The 17,057-nt window shown below is 65.9% G+C and overlaps 1 protein-coding gene across 1 annotated transcript; it reads left to right on the top strand.

The window, feature by feature from the left end:
• Positions 1 to 9,679: 9,679 nt before the first annotated feature.
• On the top strand, positions 9,680 to 14,636 carry GPR37L1 (G protein-coupled receptor 37 like 1). The gene is made up of 2 exons (XM_069545058.1): positions 9,680 to 11,366; positions 13,349 to 14,636. Exons 1-2 carry the CDS (start codon positions 10,626 to 10,628, stop codon positions 14,153 to 14,155), a joined length of 1,548 nt encoding a protein of 515 aa, XP_069401159.1. The 5' UTR covers positions 9,680 to 10,625; the 3' UTR covers positions 14,156 to 14,636.
• The last annotated feature ends 2,421 nt before the right edge of the window (positions 14,637 to 17,057 follow it).

Raw genomic sequence — 17,057 nt, 5'->3', positions numbered from 1 at the left:
ATGAGGAAACTGGGACTTAGTTTCTGGGAGTCGACCATCGGTGACAAAGATGAGAAAGTGTCCTTGGGGGTCTGCATGGTACTCCTTCTGAAACACTGGGGAGATCCACCTCACTCAGGAGGTGGACAATTTAGACACAGAGCAGAGAGTTCACAGTCCTGACCTCAGAGCTGCCCCACCTGCTGCCGGCTGTAGAGGCTGCCAGCCCTCACCTTCCCCACCCGTCTCAGCAGGGCCCTTCCCCACCTCTCTCCCCTGCACCCCACTTAAAGCACTCGTGGGACGCGCCTATTCTGCACAGTGACGTGCACTCCCTTTCAGTGTGACTCACGCCTGCAGTGCCGTACCCACCCTCACTACCAGTTACAGCATCTCCACCAGCCCCTCGGCTTCCCTGGCGACGTCAGCCAGGGCCCTGCCCGGGGTGTGACGTCACAGGGCTGGACCCGCTCTGCTGGGAGGGTGGTCCAGCCTGGTGCCCAAAGGCAGGCGCTCCTCTCCCTCCTCAAGCCTTTTCCTCCTTCAGGCCTGAGGTCGAGGGTCCGCTGCCTCTGCTGCAGGTCTAGACGTGGGCACTTTCCAGGCTCCGACGGCCACCCAGCTGCCCTGTCCCAGCGGCCGTCTTCTCAGTTCTGTCTCCTGGGGGCCGAACCGAGCACCCCCTGCCGCCTCCACCCTGCGGGGCTGATGACTCTCCTGGATGCAGTGAGGTCCTGGCTGGATCTTCCGAGAGGTCCAAGGGGTATGGTTGCCATGATACACATTGTCAGCCCCTGTCCCCTGCTCCCCCTCCTTAAGAAACTCCCTGGGACGGAAAAGGCCCCCTCAGCTGAGTAGGGGCTGGGAACCACAGAGCGCCCCCAACCCCGTGCTGGAAGCCCTGGGACGCCCTGCGGGCTTGGAGCTCAGGTCTGCTACTGTTTTGGAGGAGCAGCGCGTGAAGAGGTGCGCTGGTTTCGGGGTAACAGAAAGCTCTGCTCCCCTCCCCTGGAGGAGGGCAGAGAGTACGGGCTGTCAGACTCAGTCGTAGGGTGCACGGAATCAGCGACCCTGCCCCGTCTTTCTGAACTCTGGCTTACTAATGCTAGAGTCCTCTTCTGGAATATTCGATCATCCAAACACTGAGCCTCAGTTGCCACATGCCAAGCCCCGAGCCAGAGTTACACACATCATAATTCCACGGAGTCTGCTCAGCAGCCCTGCGGGGGGCGTGTTTACGCGGACTCCAGGAGCCAGACACCCGCCCAGGGCTCGGCCGGGCTGACCAGCTCACAGAGCTAGACGAACCGAAACTCTGAATTCTCTGGATTCCACGCTCCTCACACAGCAGCGCAGCAGGGAAGGCCCGACTTCACGCTGCTCGTGACTCAGTCCGCGTGGCGGCCGCGCCGCAGGTTTCGGGGGCGGAGCCAGGCCCGGCGCAGAGGCGGACCCAGACCAGGGCCTTCGCCCCGCCCTCCCGGGAGGAACTTCCCGCGCAGGCCTCGTGCAGCCCCGCCCGACGGCGCAGCGGCGGGCAGGGCTTCCGGGAGGCGGCCCGGGCTGGACCTCCTCCCCGTGGGCGGCGGGCCTGGGGCGGGGCAGGCCTGCGGAGCGCGTCCCGGCTGTGGGGTCACGAGTGCGCTGTGTGTCTGTAGACAGGCTACTTGGCCTCTCTGGGCCACCTCGGGGGCGCAGCCTCCTAACTCGATGGGGTTAAGAGGTGGTAGCAGAGACTTCCGAGCCCCGGAGGAGGGGGTGCGGGCCTGTTCCCCCTAAGCCGCCGGCGGCGTGGAGCGAGAGCGTGATTCAGACGCCCTGGGCACCCAGTGCAAGCGCGGCCGCTGCAGCCCCCGGCCTCCCTTTGCCGTTTGCTTGCAGGAGCCCGTGTACTTCACCGAGGGCGGGACGGAGGCCTGGCTCCCAGCCCGGGGACCCAGCTGTCCTCTGACCCATCTGACCTCGCCCTGAAGGTTGCGTAGGGCCAGGCCGGGGGTCTTGGGGTCCCCAGCAAGGCGGGAGATCTGAGGGATAGGAGAGAAGGCCATGCCCCTCCCCCGCGGAGGCCTTCCCGAAGGTTCGCCCCCCACACCGCGGAGCGCGGAGTCCCTCTGTCCTGCCTGAGTTTCTCCCCGGGGGCGGGGAGGGGGGTGGCTTCCGGCCTCCGTGCTCACCTGCCGTTTCAGTCTCAAGCACAGCCTTGGCCCCACCCTTAGGCCTGGGCCGCCGGGGCCAGGGACACACACGCGCACACACATGCCCCAAGAGCTGCTCCTCACACACACACACACACACACCAGGCCAGGGACACGGACGCATGCACACACACACACACCCTGACACACACCAGGGCCAGGGGTACGTGTGCACACGCGCACACACACACACACACACCAGGACCAGGGATATGTGTGCACACACACACACACACTGACACACACACCCAGAGCTGCTCCTCACACACACACACACACCAGGCCAGGGACACGGACGCATGCACACACACACCCTGACGCACACATCCTGACACACACCAGGGCCAGGGATACGTGTGCACACGCACACACACACTGACACACACACCCAGAGCTGCTCCTCACACACACACACACACCAGGCCAGGGACACGTGTGCACACGCACACACACACTGACACACACCCAGAGCTGCTCCTCACATCCATCTGGGGAGGGCAGACCCACTGAGCTGTGCCGAGAAGGGAGGTCAGGGTGTGTGGGGAGGGGTGGAGGCAGCCTAGCCATCCTGGGGTGGGGGGAGGTGGGGAGAGGCCTGCGCCCCCGTCAGCACTCTGCGCTGAGGCTGAGGCCCGAGACTGGGCCCACGCCAGCTCTCCCTTGACCTTAGTGGTGTCATTGCTCTCTTGGGCCTCAGTCTGTTCAAGGTGGGGCTCACTGGGTGACCTGCGGACCCTCATGACCCAGAACCAAAAGCTCCCCTGACACTGTCGGCTGCCATGAGATTCAGTGAGCGTCGGCCCTTCAGGTGCGTATGCAGGAGACACGCTCGGCTCCAGACCACAGAGCAGACGGCAGGGCCAGGCAGGTGGAAAATTCCCCCTGGCGTGTAGCCCAGGCGCTGTGCCTGCCGGGTGGGCCCCAGCCAGGTCCGGGGGGACCGCAGGCAGCCTGGCAGCCACAGGGAGCTGGCTGGGGCCTCCCAGCTCAGCTGCCCCCACCTAGACTCCAGAATCCTGTCTGCTCAAGCCGGCAGACGGGACAGGGAGCTGTGGGAAGCTTGTGGAGGTTTGTTGGGACCTTGGAGCTTCTCGGCAGTTGCAGCCCTGGGTGGAGGTGGCCGTGCCAGCTCCTTCCCGTCCCCCGGCCGAGTGGGTGGTCCCGGAACCCTTGTGGAGGGCTGGGGGGCTGCAGCTGTCTGCATGGCCAGGCGGGCAGAGCTCTGGCAGGTGTGGTGGCGCGGATGTCCCTGTGTCTGCTCCTGCTCGCTGCCAGCCTCCACCTGGTGACCTTGGGCGGACACACCCTGGCTCAGGCCTTGCTGTGTTCCTCTGGGACTGTTGGGCTCGCCTCCTGGAAGGACACGAAGCCACACCCACCAGACCTGGGAAGTACAAACTCTGCAGGCCTGCGGGACTTGGGGCTGGGGGGCAGGACATGTCCCAGGGTCCCTTGTGCTGGAAGCCAGGGTGGGCTTGTACCACCTGCCTACTCCTGGCCACCGTTGCTCCCGGCCGGTTTCCCTGGAGGCCCTTCCCAAAGCCTGGAGCTGCTTTCTGGAATGTTTACCCACAAACGTGTTAATGTTGCCGGTCGGCTCAGTGGGGCTTTGGGAACTGAGAAAACCCCTTTGTGGCCTTGCCAGGTTTCGTGTAGACAGCCACCCGGCCCCTCAGATCCCTCCCACTTGGGGCCGTCGGAGGGAGGGATGGGAGGGCCGCCGTGCCAGGTGCGATGGACTCACGCCCCACCAGAAGGCTACTCGGAGGGCATGACCCACTGACCGCGCGTCACTGCCGACACAGGCGGGGAGCACGGTCCGTCTGGGCAGAGGAGTGGTGGAGATAAGACAGGGCATGACCTCGACTCCATGACAGCCAGCAAGCCCGCTCCAGGAACCCAACTGCCGTGACTCACAGCCCGCCAATCAGGACGCCAGGCTGCCTGCCTTTTCCAGCCAAACACACCTGTAACCTGCCAGCCATCTGTTGGGCCACACCCCTGCCCTAGCCGTTCCCGAGAGAAATACAAACCTCTTTACATGGGTGCGTGTGGGAGCTCTGTGGCTCTGCCACGGGGGAAGTGTGCACGGCCGTGTGCTGAGTACAGACAGCATAGATGCACACGGGCACACCCGCCCGGGGAGCCATGCCCCCCTCCGCCCCTGCCAGGCTTGCCGCTGCCTCCCGCCCCCACCCCCAGTGGAGATGACAGAAGAGGCCCAGCAGACGGCGGCGTCCAGGGGGCCAGGGAGCTCCCTCGCCCTCAAGAGAGCAAACAAAGACACTAGAGCCCGCCTTGGCCCTGAAGTCCCTCGGGGTATACTGCAGTGGGAAGGGATGTAGAGGTCCCTAGCAAAGCCACGGGTCGTAGCTGAGGGCCCTCCATCCAGGGCAGCCTGGCCAGACGCTGGCCTCGTGGGCCCACCCAGCTTGGAGGGCAGCCTGGCAGTGGTGGGCAGGCAGCCCCAGAGGGAGGCCCGGAGAAGGACAGTGTGCTCCGGGACCCGAGGGCTGGGAGGACCGTCAGGAGGGGGTGCGTGGAGAGAGACGTCGGGGGACGTGGGCTCACCCTGGAGGACCGTCAGGGGAGGGGCTGCGTGGGGAGAGACGTCCAGGGGACGAGGGCTCACCCTGGAGGGCGCAGAGGAGACCCACTCTCGCCCTCCTCACCCCCACATGCAGTGTATTTCTCTGCGAGTCCTGACCCGGGCAGTGGCCTGGACTGAGCCCGGCACAGCCCCGCGCTGCCGGGTGGGGCCTGGCACTCGAATCAGGACCTTGGCGGTCACACTGGGGCTGGGGACTGGATCAGCCAGGCGCCCACCTCCCTGAGTCAGCGTTCACGTCTGCAGCTTCAGCAGAGGACCCCCCCCTCAGCTCCCAAGATCAAGGGCTTGTTCCAGGCCAGTCTGCAGACCCACAGACTCAGATTGCTGGTTTGGACAGGAGAGAAAAAGAGTGAGTCCCGTGGGGAAGCAGAGACGGGCAGGACCCGACCCTCACGACCTGGGACAGCTGGCTGGGGGGAGGAGGGTGTCTGGCTGGGGCAGAAACCGCCTTCTCCATCCTTGGGTAAAGCCGCACCCAAGGTCCCGAGCAGCTTGCCCAGCCCTGTTCGCTCCTGCAGAGGCTGGGCTGCAGGACAGGGTGGCTGGGGGGGGGGGGTGCCTGTCTGTCCTTAGTCACCTCTGCATGCGGGGTGACACGGCTGGGGGCCCTAACCCCCTCTTGTGAAGCACTCCCGCCTCTTCACCCCAATCCAGGAGTGACAGGTGGGCACGGAGTACTCCTGTCACACTTGGGGGGTCCCCGGGTGCTGGGCTCCTGGACGCAAGTCCCAAGGACCCCCTACCTCTGGGTCACAGCCCATCGCCAGACTGGCTGAATGGGAGGCCCAGGGCCCTTCCACCTGGGGGTCCCAGGGGCTGCACTGCATGGACGTGAGCGTCCAGGGCCACTTGAGGGCGGCTCTTAGAGGGGCAGGGATGAGGCCAGTGTGAAGGAGGAGAGACGTGGGCATTTCTGAGGGACCTTCTTTGTCTCGGAGGCGCCGCTCAGCGATGTGGTTGGATGTCCAGGGCGAGCCTTCTAGGCAGGGCTTCCCGCCAGGAGAGCTGAAGGTCAGAAGGTAAAGGGACCTGGCCCTGTCTACGCAGCCTGGACCACCCAGCGTCCACAGTGAGGGTGGGACTCGGAGCAGCGTCTGGGCGCAGAGAGACCCCTGCACGGAATCCAGTCGCTCCACCTCAGTGCCAGCCTGTGCCTGCCGCCGCCCAGACAGGTGCCAGCCTGCGCAGGGGAGGGGTCGCGCCTCCCCGTCGGCTCCCCTCCACGCTCTTCTGGGCTGAGCCTGGCTGGCGGCCCTGCCAGGACGTTACGGTAGGGAAGGAAACGGTGGCAGGGGCGCCTGGCAGTGAATGATCTGCTTGTCCCCACCAGCCACCTGAGGTGCAGAGGGAGGCGAGGCCGTGCCAGCGGCTAGAGGCGAGGGGCTGGGCCGTCTGGAGCACCCCCTTGTCTCTTGCACTTGCCCCCTAAGCAGAAGGGCTTCCTGCTGGCCCCCCAGGCTGCAGCCAGACCCTGCCACAGTCACAGCCCACAGCCAGGGGCTTGGCTGTCCGCAGAGATTTCACCCTGACCCTCCCCACTCACCCCAGAGCTCCAGAACCAGTTCCTGGGCTGCCAGGGGCCTCCAGGTGCCCCAGTGGGACAGCCTGACCGAGCTGTCTGCAGGGAAAGCTACAGATCACTGGGGGAAGGGGCAGGCAGGGCAGAGCAGGGGACCGCCCTCCACGGGCTTCCCGGCGTCTCCAGCTTACCCACCCCGCCTGGCCCCCAGGCCTGATCCTGAGATCCTGGCAGCAGCCCTCTCCTCTTCTCTGTCCCGGCTGGGTGACCCTTCACTCCTCCCAGCAGGCCGGCTCTTCCTGGAATCAGCCCGTCTCCCCGCACGCCGCAGGCCTGCTGGACCGCGGCCCGCCTCCCATCTGAACCAGCACCCTCTCTCACCCTTAGTCTGCTCCTGGAGGAACCCCTGTGAAGGCTCGCCTCTAGGAAGCCTTCCTGACTCACCCAGGACCGCCCAGTGGGCCTCGGCATCCAGCCCCAGCGCGCCCGCCCCACACATACCCGCCCGTCGCCGGGGCCCTGCTGCTCCTGCCGAGGGGAGTTTGTCTTGCTGACCATGCCCACCACGGCTTGGCTCTGTTCTGTCTCCCCCAGTGGGTCTTCCTGGAGTCACGTTTCTAATAAAGGAGCAGCTTCCACGTCCAAGCTGTCTGGAGCTGGACCGGGTGGCCTGGGATAGCAGTGACCTCTCTGAGGATGGAGGCTTCAAACGACGGTCGGTCGTTAGTAACAGGTGCTTCTAGCATCACTTTTGTATCCGTCACGATAAACAGGCACAATAAACAGGCATCCATAAACGTCTGTCAAATAAATGCTAACACAAGTCACTCCCATCCTAGAGTGGAGAAGGCAATGGCACCCCACTCCAGTGCTCTTGCCTGGAAAATCCCATGGACGGAGGAGCCTGGTGGGCTGCAGTCCATGGGGTCGCGAAGAGTCGGACACGACTGAGCAGCTTCACTTTCCCTTTTCACTTTCATGCATTGGAGAAGGAGATGGCAACCCACTCCAGTGTTCTTGCCTGGAGAATACCAGGGACGGGGGAGCCTGGTGGGCTGCCGTCTGTGGGGTCGCACAGAGTCGGACACGACTGAAGTGACTCAGCAGCAGCAGCAGCAGCAGAGTCACTCCCTTCCTGCAGTGTGCGCACGTCTCATCAGCGTGGGGGTTTGTTCTGACGGGCCAGCCGGTTGCGTCATCCTGCTGTTGGACGGTGCTTACTGGGAGACCCTGGCATGGAGGGCCGTCTTTGGGCAAGAGGACCTGGCTTCTCCACGGGGAGAGGGCAGTGTCTGTGATGAGCTCGGGGTGCTGGGTGCCGGCCGGAGCTCCAGGGAGCATTCTGGGGTCAGGAGGGCAGGGTGATGTCTCACAGGCCAGATCGGCTCCTGGTGCCCAGCTGCCGCCCTGGCACCTCGTCCCTGAGCCTCCCCTGGGCTGGACCATCCCAGACTGCCTTGGCCAGGCTGTAGGAGGGGCGGGGAGCTGGTGAATCTGGGGGCTGAGCACCACGCTGGGCAGTAACAGCATGAGTCCCCAGGAAGGAGCACCTTCAGGTGGCGGAAAGTCTTCCCCCAGCCATCTGAGTCCTCCTTGTCGAGGAGGGGTTTCCTCTCCCCCCTCCTTCATTGAGGGGGCTTTGGGATCCCAGGGCAGGGAGGCCTAGGTGGGTGGTTCTGTGCTTTTGCTGGCTGTGTGTCCCAGCGTCTCCCAGTGCCAGGCACAGAGGAAGGAGACAGGTGGCCTGGGCAGGTCCCAGGCCCGAGAGCTCCTCAGGGCCAGCACTGCCTGCGCCCACTCCACCCGCAGCCCATCCACTCGCGCCGCGCTGGTGTCCTCTGGTGCACTTGCTGGAGCGTGGTGCTGGGCCTTCCCGAATGTCTGCTCAAGCCAGTGTGTCGACTCGCTCCCCAGGCTGGCGTCCAGGGGCCACAGGCTGAGAAGCACTGTCACACATCGCCGTGGAGGCCTCACCGTGGCAATGCCCACGTCCCACCGTGACAGCATCCTTGCAGACCACAGGCCCCAGGGTACCACTGACCTTTCCCCAGGAGCAAACCAAAGGGCAGAGATTCCTCGATGGCACGGTGCCTTCTGCTTTGCCCATGTCCTTCCTCACGATGTATCCTCATGATCTCTGGGGCTCAGATTTTTCAGTGGCTGCCTCCTTCCTTGAGTATGGATCTCGGTGGGCAGAGCTCGTGCCTGGGAGGTTCACTGCTTCTGGAGCGCCTGTAGCAACCTCGGGCGCAGGGTAGATGCTCCGCCAGCCTTTGGACCATGAGGGTGAGTGATGCCGGGTTGTCTCTGAGTCGGGAGTGGGTCCTGAGCCTCTGACCTTCGGGAGCGCACCTCACCATGGTCCAGGAGCCCAGAGCCTGCAGGGCTGGCAAAGTGGGGTCCAGAAGACTCACTGCCCGGCTCCGGTGCCAGCTGTTGGGGCTGGGAGTGGGGAGGGCTTGTCTCGAATTTGCCCCCCGCCTGCCTCCCCCGTCTCTGTCCTTCAGTTCCCAAACCTGTGACGTGAAGACAGTGAGAGCGCCTGCCTCCAGAGGCCTGGGAAGTCGCAAGTGAGTCGCCGTGGCAACCGTGCACCTTCACCTAGTGCTTCTCAGGGGCCGCACGCCGTTCTGGCGATGGACACAGACAAGCCTGCTCGGTCTGTTACCGACTCCTCACTACAGATGAAGCAGAGTCTCGGTGCTGACCGGCGTCACGCAGCTCGTAAGCGGCAGAGGGGGCCGATCCGGGCGGTCTGCTTCCATTCACTGGGCTGTGCCAGCCACGGACTCGCTCCAGAAGACGCCAGATTCCAGCCATCTCAGGAGGCTGCACAGCTGCCCTGAGGGCCCAGCCCCACTCCACCCCGACTCGCCCCAGGACCGTTCCTGCGGCCAGCCCTGGGGAACTCCCCGGGACGAGGACGGAGGATTTCTGGGACAAAGGAGAGAGATTCCTAGTGGCTGGGAAATGGTCGCCTTCCACGTGGCCTGCCCTGGTGAGGGCGCTGCTCCGACATGGTCCTGGAGAGGGGGTCTTTGTTGGGGACGCCGACCCACGAGGGGCCCAGGAGGGTGGGGTGGAACAGCAGGCGCATGGCCTCAGCGCAATCTACACGGTCTCCTGAGACCACCTCCCCCAGCAGCTGCCTCGGGTCTGAGGGCTGGGCCCTGGCAGGTGGGCTGGGCCAGGGTCACGGGCCAGGCAGCTGCGAATGTCCATCTCTGAGCATCTGGTTCCACCTAGTGGCCTCTGATGTCCCCACGGCCCCAGAGAGCCAGGGCTGTGGCCGGCAGGGGGCTGCCTCTCTTCAGTGCAGTCACTCAGTCGCGTCCGGCTCTTTGTGACCCCGTGGACCACAGCACGCCAGGCCTCCCTGTCCATCACCAACTCCCCTCCCGGAGTTCACTCAAACTCACGTCCATTGAGTCGGTGATGCCATCCAGCCGTCTCATCCTCTGTTGCCCCCTTCTCCTCCCACCTTCAATCTTTCCCAGCATCAGGGTCTTTTCAAATGAGTCAGCTCGTTGCATCAGGTGGCCAAAGCGTTGAAGTTTCAGCTTCATTATCAGTCCTTCCGGTGAAGACCCAGGACTGAGTTCCTTCAGGGTGGCCTGGTTGGAGCTCCTTGTGTCCAGGGGACTCTCGAGAGTCCTCTCCAGCACCACAGTGGCATTGCCCAGGTCGGGGATTGCGGCCCGCCCCCTCCGAGGGGCAGCTGATGCGCACACGCAGAGCAGGGGGAGCAGAGGGCTGCCGCCTCATCTCCTCACCGCCGACCACCTGTCCTGCGTGTGCCTGGCCCTGGCACTTGACCTCTCTGGCCGCAGTTCCCATGGTTTCCACGTCTGAGAAAGAAGACTGTGGGTGTAGACCCTCTTCAGGATCCCTTTCCTGCTACGTGATCAAGGGGCTGAGTTTCAGCTCTGGAGTTGGACAGACCTGCAATTTGGATCCTGGCTGTGTGTCCTTGGGCAAGTTATTTGCTGCTGAGCTGCGGTAGCAACGTAAACACAGAGTATGATGGTTCTATCCAGCAGCCTGGCCCAGTGAGTGCTCACGAAGCCCAAGGCAGCAGCAGCAACTGCCTGTCCCCTGAGGCGGGGCGGGAGCCTTGTCCCCCCAACCCCGTGTGCACGGCCGGACTGAGGGTGGGAGGCCCCGAGGGCCCCACAGGTCTGAGTGCTGCCACCCGTGGGGCCTGGGGAGGCGTGTTCTGCGGGCGGCACAGAGCGCCCTGTGTCCAGCAGAGGGCCCTGCCCTGTCCTGCCTGGCTGCCGCGGGCGGAGGGACGGGGGGTGACCACTGGAGTCGGCTGGCGATGCCAGACGCCCGCTGGGGGCGGGCCCAGCAGCCAGCTGCCCATCGAGCTGGGCCCGCACTCGGCCCGGCCTCGCCTCTGCGTGCGGGCAGCCGTGCCGCTCGTCCGGCCATGCGGTGGCTGTGGCCGCTGGGCGTCTCCCTTGCCGTGGCGCTGGCAGCCGGGCCCGAAAGGGCCCCTGGGGGCGTCCGCCTGCAGCAGGGTGGGCACCAGCCTGCGGCCCAGGAGCAGCCGGACCGGTCCAGGCGAGGAGCTGAGTGGGAGGACGCCAAGAGGTTGCAGCAGTACGTGCCCGAGGGGTGGGCTGAGTACCCCCGGCCCATCCGCCCCGCCGCCCTGCAGCCCACCCAGCCCCGGGTGGCCGCCAGCCCCTCCCCGGACTGGGCCAGAGAGACTGGGGGCAGCGGGCAGGAGCCCCGGGGCAACGTGACAGGGACGCCCGGCCGGCGCCTGCAGGTGCAGAACCCGCTGTACCCGGTGACCGAGCGCTCCTACGGGGCCTACGCCATCCTGCTGGTGGCCCTGGTGCTGTTCGCCGTGGGCATCGTGGGCAGCCTGGCGGTCATGTGCGTCGTGTGGCACAGCTACTACCTGAAGAGCGCCTGGAACTCCATCCTGGCCAGCCTGGCGCTCTGGGACTTCCTGGTCCTCTTCTTCTGCCTCCCCATCGTCACCTTCCACGAGATCACCAAGCAGAGGCTGCTGGGCGCCGTGTCCTGCCGGGCGGTGCCCTTTGTGGAGGTGAGTGTGTGGCCGAGGAGAGCCCACGGGATGAGGGCGGGGGAGCTGCCAGCGTGGGTGGAGAGGGTGTGTGAGGCCCCCCAGGTTGCTCAGGGCCCCCGCACCCCAGCCCGGCTCCCGCCCCCAGCAGCCTCAAGGCGGCCCCTTCTCTCCATGCTGAGAGCTCCCTCCCCTGCCTTAACCCCTCTGTCTTTCCACCCAAGAAATGGCTCTGCCCTGTGCCCCCTCTCTGCCCCTCAATTTCCTGCCCCCTCAATTGGTGCCTGAAGGGAGATTCCAATTCCCTGCAGAGCCCCACCCCCCGAACCAGTCAGGCCTGCACCCACTCCCGGGAGAGCAGACATGGAAGGGGAGGCCCTCGCTCCCCGCGACCCTCGTCCCTGCCGTCACCCTTGTTGCCTGCTCCATGCTCTGAAAGTGGAGCCCTGGTTCTGGGGCTGCAGCTGAGGCTGGGGCGCACTGGGGTGCCCCTGGGCAGGTCAGACCCCCTTTCCTGTTTCCTGTCTCCCAGCCGGGGGGTAGACCAGGCTGCCCTTCGCCTCTGGGCCCTCCCTCACTGGGTGCTGATGGGTGTGCAGACCAGGAGAAAGTGCAACCGAAGCAACGCCAAACACACCGAAACGAGGGCACTTGTGTGGGCACGGGAGGCCGCCGTGCGTGCAGCAGCACGGGATCAGCCAGCAGCCTTGAGCGTCGCTTACGGGGGACTCGGGGGGAGCCATGAGGGCTGGAGTGGCCGTGTCCCCCCAGAGCCGCTCTCCTCCCGAGGGCTGAGCGAGTGGGTGGCTGGCCTGAGCGTCTGAACGCTGCCGTCTTCCCGGTCCTCACCACGTCCCATGAACTAGTGATGAGTTCTCATCCGGACGGACTTGCTGAGGCTCAGCAGGCGGCACAGCCTTCTTTTGCCCTCCCCAGCCAGGGCGACCACCCAAAGGTGCTCAGACCTGAAGGGAGCCGCCCAGCTGGGCGCAGCTTTGCATGTCAGTTACCTGGAGCTCGGAGCCCTGCTGGGCCACGGGGGTCAGCCACGGGGCCTTGGAGGCCGGCAGACCAGTGGAGTGACTGGGGTGGGGCACTTCACCTGCCCGGCCCCCTCATGGGTGACAGGTGATCCTCGTCACCGTGGCTGAGTGAACTCTCAAAGGACGACAGGTGTAACAGCTGGGCCGGTCTGCTTCTCCAGGTGGCCCGACCCTGGGCCTCTCCAGCAGGGCAAGGCAGGACAGAGAGCCTGCGTCTGCGTCCCCCAAGGCTACAGTGTGCTTGGAGTCAAAATGATTCAAGTGATGGTTTTTACTGGAAAGGTCTCAGGGGAGGGAGAGGGCGGCTCCCTGTGAGGCCTGTCTGCAGAGTTGTGGCCAAGGGGAGCCGGGCCCCGCCCAACTGGGATCCCGCACGCCTGCCCCCTCCGCAGCCTGGAGGACAGGTGGCCGTGAGCCCTCCCTGTAGGCTGGGTGTCAGTGAGAGGTGAGGGACAGATGTGCTGCTGGGCCCTTTCGTAGGGGCCCCAGGAGGCCCTGGAGCGGCGGAGTGAGCTGCAGGGTTCCGGGGGGCTGTTCTGGGAGGAAAGGAGAGGCTGTGTTGTTTTCCTCGGGCCTGCCCGCAGAGGGGCGGGGCCCCCACAGCACGCCCCAGCGGGGAGGGGAGGTTCGAGCGGGGAGCCCCCCTCTCCCTGGCACTCGCCCCCTCTCTGCTCACAGGGCGGTCGTCCTGTGCTCTGGGTGAGCAGGCTGAGCCCGGGTGGGCCGGTCTGCTTCCCTGAGGGGCCCGACCCTGGGCCTCTCCGGCAGAGCAAGGCAGGACAGAGAGCCTGTGTCTGAGTCCCCCAAGGCTACCCGCCCCCTCCCCCATGCACGTGGGGGACACGGGCATCCACAGTCCAGCAGGCCCAGGACCCCTGCATCCCCGCATTCATCCTCGGACGATTCCTGAAGTCCCAGGAGCGTGGTGCTGACTCCCTCTCCCCACCCCGTGCCCCGCAGGTCTCTTCCCTGGGCGTCACCACCTTCAGCCTCTGCGCCTTGGGCATCGATCGCTTCCACGTGGCCACCAGCACCCTGCCCAAGGCCAGGCCTGTCGAGCCGTGCCCGTCCATCCTGGCCAAGCTGGCCGTCATCTGGGTGGGCTCCATGACGCTGGCTGCGCCCGAACTCCTGCTGTGGCAGCTGGTGCGGGAGCCCAGTCCCGCCGCGGGCGCCGTGGACACGTGCGCCATGAAGCCCTCGGCCCACCTGCCCGAGTCCCTCTATTCGCTGGCCCTGACCTACCAGAGCGCCCGCATGTGGTGGTCCTTCGGCTGCTACTTCTGTCTGCCCGTGCTCTTCACAGCCACCTGCCAGCTGGTGACGTGGAGAGTGCGGGGCCCGCCGGGCAGGGAGCCGGAGAGCCGGCCGGGCCTGCAGGAGCTGCCAGGGGCCCGGGCCAGCAGCACCGTGGCAGGCCTGGCCGCCGTGCACGCCCTCTGCGCCCTCCCCGAGAACGTGTGCCACGCTGTGGCCGCCTACCTGTCGGCCACTCTCACGCGCCAGACCCTGGAGCTGCTGGGCCTGGTCACGCAGTTCTCTGCCTTCTTCAAGGCGGCCGTGACGCCGCTGCTGCTCCTGTGCGTGAGCCGCCCGCTGGGCCGCGCCTTCCTGGACTGCTGCTGCTGCTGCTGTGGCGAGGGCTGCGGCGGGCAGGCGGCCCCCGGCGGCCCCCGAGCCAAGCTGCACACGGAGCTGGCCGCCCCCGGCTACTTCCACAAGCCCCGAGAGGCGCCGCCGCTCCTGGCCCTGGGCACGCCCTGCTGAGGCCCAGCCGGCCCGCGGTGGGGGAGCTCTGCCCAGAGGTGGGCTCAACTCCCTAGGCGGGGGTCCGGGCCTGCAGGAGCCCCTCCCTGCTGCGCCGGGGCCTGCCCACCCATGCGCTAACTGGGGTGGTGGTCCTGCAGGCCCTTAGAGCTGCCCTGAAACTCTCCGGAACCTCACCTGGCCCCCCCCCCCGCCGCCCCGCAATCTGGAGCCTGACCGCATTGCCCGTGTGCCCCTCTCTGCACCATGCCCCCAGGACCGGGCTCCTCCCTGGGCACGGCCGGCCCCACGCTGCATGCCTCCTTTGGGTGCCATGCCCCCCAAGAGGACTCGTGTCTTCGTCCGCCTCCTCCTCCGATGTACCCCCGGTTGACCCATCCCCCCGCCCCCCCCCCCGCCCCCCCCGCCCCCCCCGCCCCCCGCTCAGGCGCTCCCCTGTAGAAGGCCCTTCTTGGAAAACAATAAACTGGGTAGGACCAGCCCTGTGCCCGTGGGCCTTTCTTATGCCACATCCCGGCAGTGCCCAGATGCACCTGGGCTTTGCCCTCCTGGCTACTGCCGGCCCCCCCGGTGTCCTGTCCAGCCTGGGGCACCATGACTTTGAGGGCAGAGTGAAAGGAAGGGCTTGGGGGCTGGGGCCCTGTGCCCTTGGTCAGGCCTGAACCCAGCCGTCCCCAGTAAGAAGGCTGGGAACTTATCTCCCACGGAGCACCCTCTCACTGCTCCTCCCTCCACACAAAGCCCCCGTTCGAGGGTCTGCCTCTGAGAACAGCTCTTGTCTGGCTTCTTAGAACGGACTGTTCAGCCCACAGACGACCCAGCCGCCTGCCCTCCGCCTGCCCCCACCCCACACCCTCCCCCCCGAGTCTTCTTTCCCCTCACTGGTTCCCCCCGCAATGGGGGGCCTTCCAGAGGCCCCTGAGCCTCGTCTGGGCCCAGAGAGTTTGGCAAGGTCAGCCAGAGGGGCACCTTGGCTGAGGCCCCAGGAGCCTGCCCTCCCATCTGACATGCAGCTCTGGGTCTCCTGGAGAGGGTCCCCGCTGCCAGCTGTGCCTCGATCACCCGCGGGCCCAGGAGGGTCCCCAGGGCAGGGACAGGGTGGTAGCGTGTCCGAGGCTCCCTTCTCCGCGGGTCACCCACCCACAGCCCTTGGCCTCAGCCTCCATCCCCCGCGCCCCGGGCTCTTAGCGGCCTTGTTCTCTCTCCCTGGCACTCACCCCCAGGACGGGTGACGCCGAGGGAGAGGGAGCCCGTTGCTAGGTGATGGCACTGCCGGGTGCACTCTCTTTGTGCTGTGAGAGGCAGGCAGCCCCCACAGTGACTGAAGCCCCCAACCTCGTCTGCAGTAGCTTAGGACGGAGGGGGAGCAGGCTGGGGGTGGGCCAAGGGTAGGCCGGGTGCTGGGTGCCCTCCCCTACTTCCTCTCCGCACGCCCCCCCCCCAGTCCCAGATGCACCAGCAGCTTCCTATGGGATATGGGGGGCGGTGAAATGGGGACGAGCCGGGCCGGGGGGGCCCACCACATCCTGTCTGGGGGCTCTGCCAAGGGGCACCCTTGCCTCTCTCAGCTCAGAGCCATGCGAGGAGACGGCCCCGAGGCCCAGCTCGCCCTGATGCCCCAGGCAGCCAACGTGAGTGGCTTGCAGGATTAGTCAGCCAGCAGGCCAGCGGGCCTTGGGAAGGAGCCACGGTCCCTCCGGCCTGGCCAGCTGGGGGAACAAAGCGGCATTTGTTGCTTAGGGGTCCTGGGCTGGTTGGCAGTGGTGAACAGTGGACTTGAGCTGGGTCTTTAGGGGATACCAGCCAGCTGGGAGGGGGCCAACTCACTGAGCCCCCCACCCTCCCCCACACCTACAGTGAGAATTGCCTCCCTTGGGCAGACTGGACGCAGGTCCTGGACCCCAGTGAAGCGGGACGAACCCCTCACAGAGGCCTGGAGTCACTGGGGGCCTGAGACAGGACTCCTAGAGCTCCGGGCAGGAGGCCCAGCATCCAGCACCTTCCTTCCCATCCTCCCCTGGGGGTGCAGTTCTGCAGGGCGGCAGAGGGCCCCACCCCCACCGCGGCGCATGAATCTGCGGTCTGTCCTATAGGCGCCTGCTGTGTGCCCTGGGCAGGTGGGTGCCTGCTGGCTGGTGAGCAGCTCACCCTGTCTCAAGTCCTGCCCTTCTTGGAGGACACGGGAAGGCAGGTCACTGGGTCCCCCCATCCTGTTCTCCAGACCGTGGGGTGCTGGTCCTGCCCCAGCGCCCCAGGCCACGGCATCGCCAGCCACCGAGGAGCCAGGAGGACCAGCCTAGCCCTGGACCCCCTTGCCCGTTCCCGAGGGGCTGGTCAGCGCGCACGCAGGCTGTTGTGTCTGACTTTGCACTCGCTTGGATTGCAGCCCACCAGGCTCCCTGTCCGTGGGATTTCCCAGGCAATACTGGAATGGGTGGCCAATTCCTCCTCCAGGGGATCTTCCCGACCCAGGAAGATCTAGTCTCCTGCATTGCAGCCGGATTCCTTACCACTGAGCCACTTGGGAAGGCACCCCAAAGTCACCTGGCTCCATTTGCCAAATTCCAGCAAACTCCGCGGCAGTGGGGACACTGCCTCCCTTTCGTTCTGATGAACGGAAGGAGCCTCCAGGAGAAAGCACGGAGGACGTACGGAGCTCAGAGCCACCAGGGGAGGCCCGCCTCGCAGGACCCTGGAAGCTGCTTTCTCTCAGCGGAGGATGGATGAAGCCTGCATGTAGGGCCGTCCCATTTCTGGGCGGAGGGGAGCCCAGTGGGGCGGGGATTACGGTAAAACTGGGTCAAGATGGCCCCGGATTCGGGAAGGATTTTCGAGAAGCGGGGCGCAAGGCTCTGAGCTGCTTTGGAGGTGAGGGGGGCGGGTCTTGGTGGAAGGAGGGAGG

Source organism: Ovis canadensis, chromosome 12 (genome assembly GCF_042477335.2).
Source record: "Ovis canadensis isolate MfBH-ARS-UI-01 breed Bighorn chromosome 12, ARS-UI_OviCan_v2, whole genome shotgun sequence".
NCBI lineage: Eukaryota > Metazoa > Chordata > Mammalia > Artiodactyla > Bovidae > Ovis > Ovis canadensis.
The sequence above is the reverse complement of the archived record's forward strand: the minus strand, read 5'-3'. Positions and strand labels throughout refer to the sequence as shown.

Coding starts and splice junctions, on each gene's coding strand:
- GPR37L1 (XM_069545058.1), top strand. CDS start 10,626: ATGCCAGACGCCCGCTGGGGGCGGGCCCAGCAGCCAGCTGCCCATCGA. Junction 11,367..13,348: donor GGGCGGTGCCCTTTGTGGAG/GTGAGTGTGTGG, acceptor CGTGCCCCGCAG/GTCTCTTCCCTGGGCGTCAC.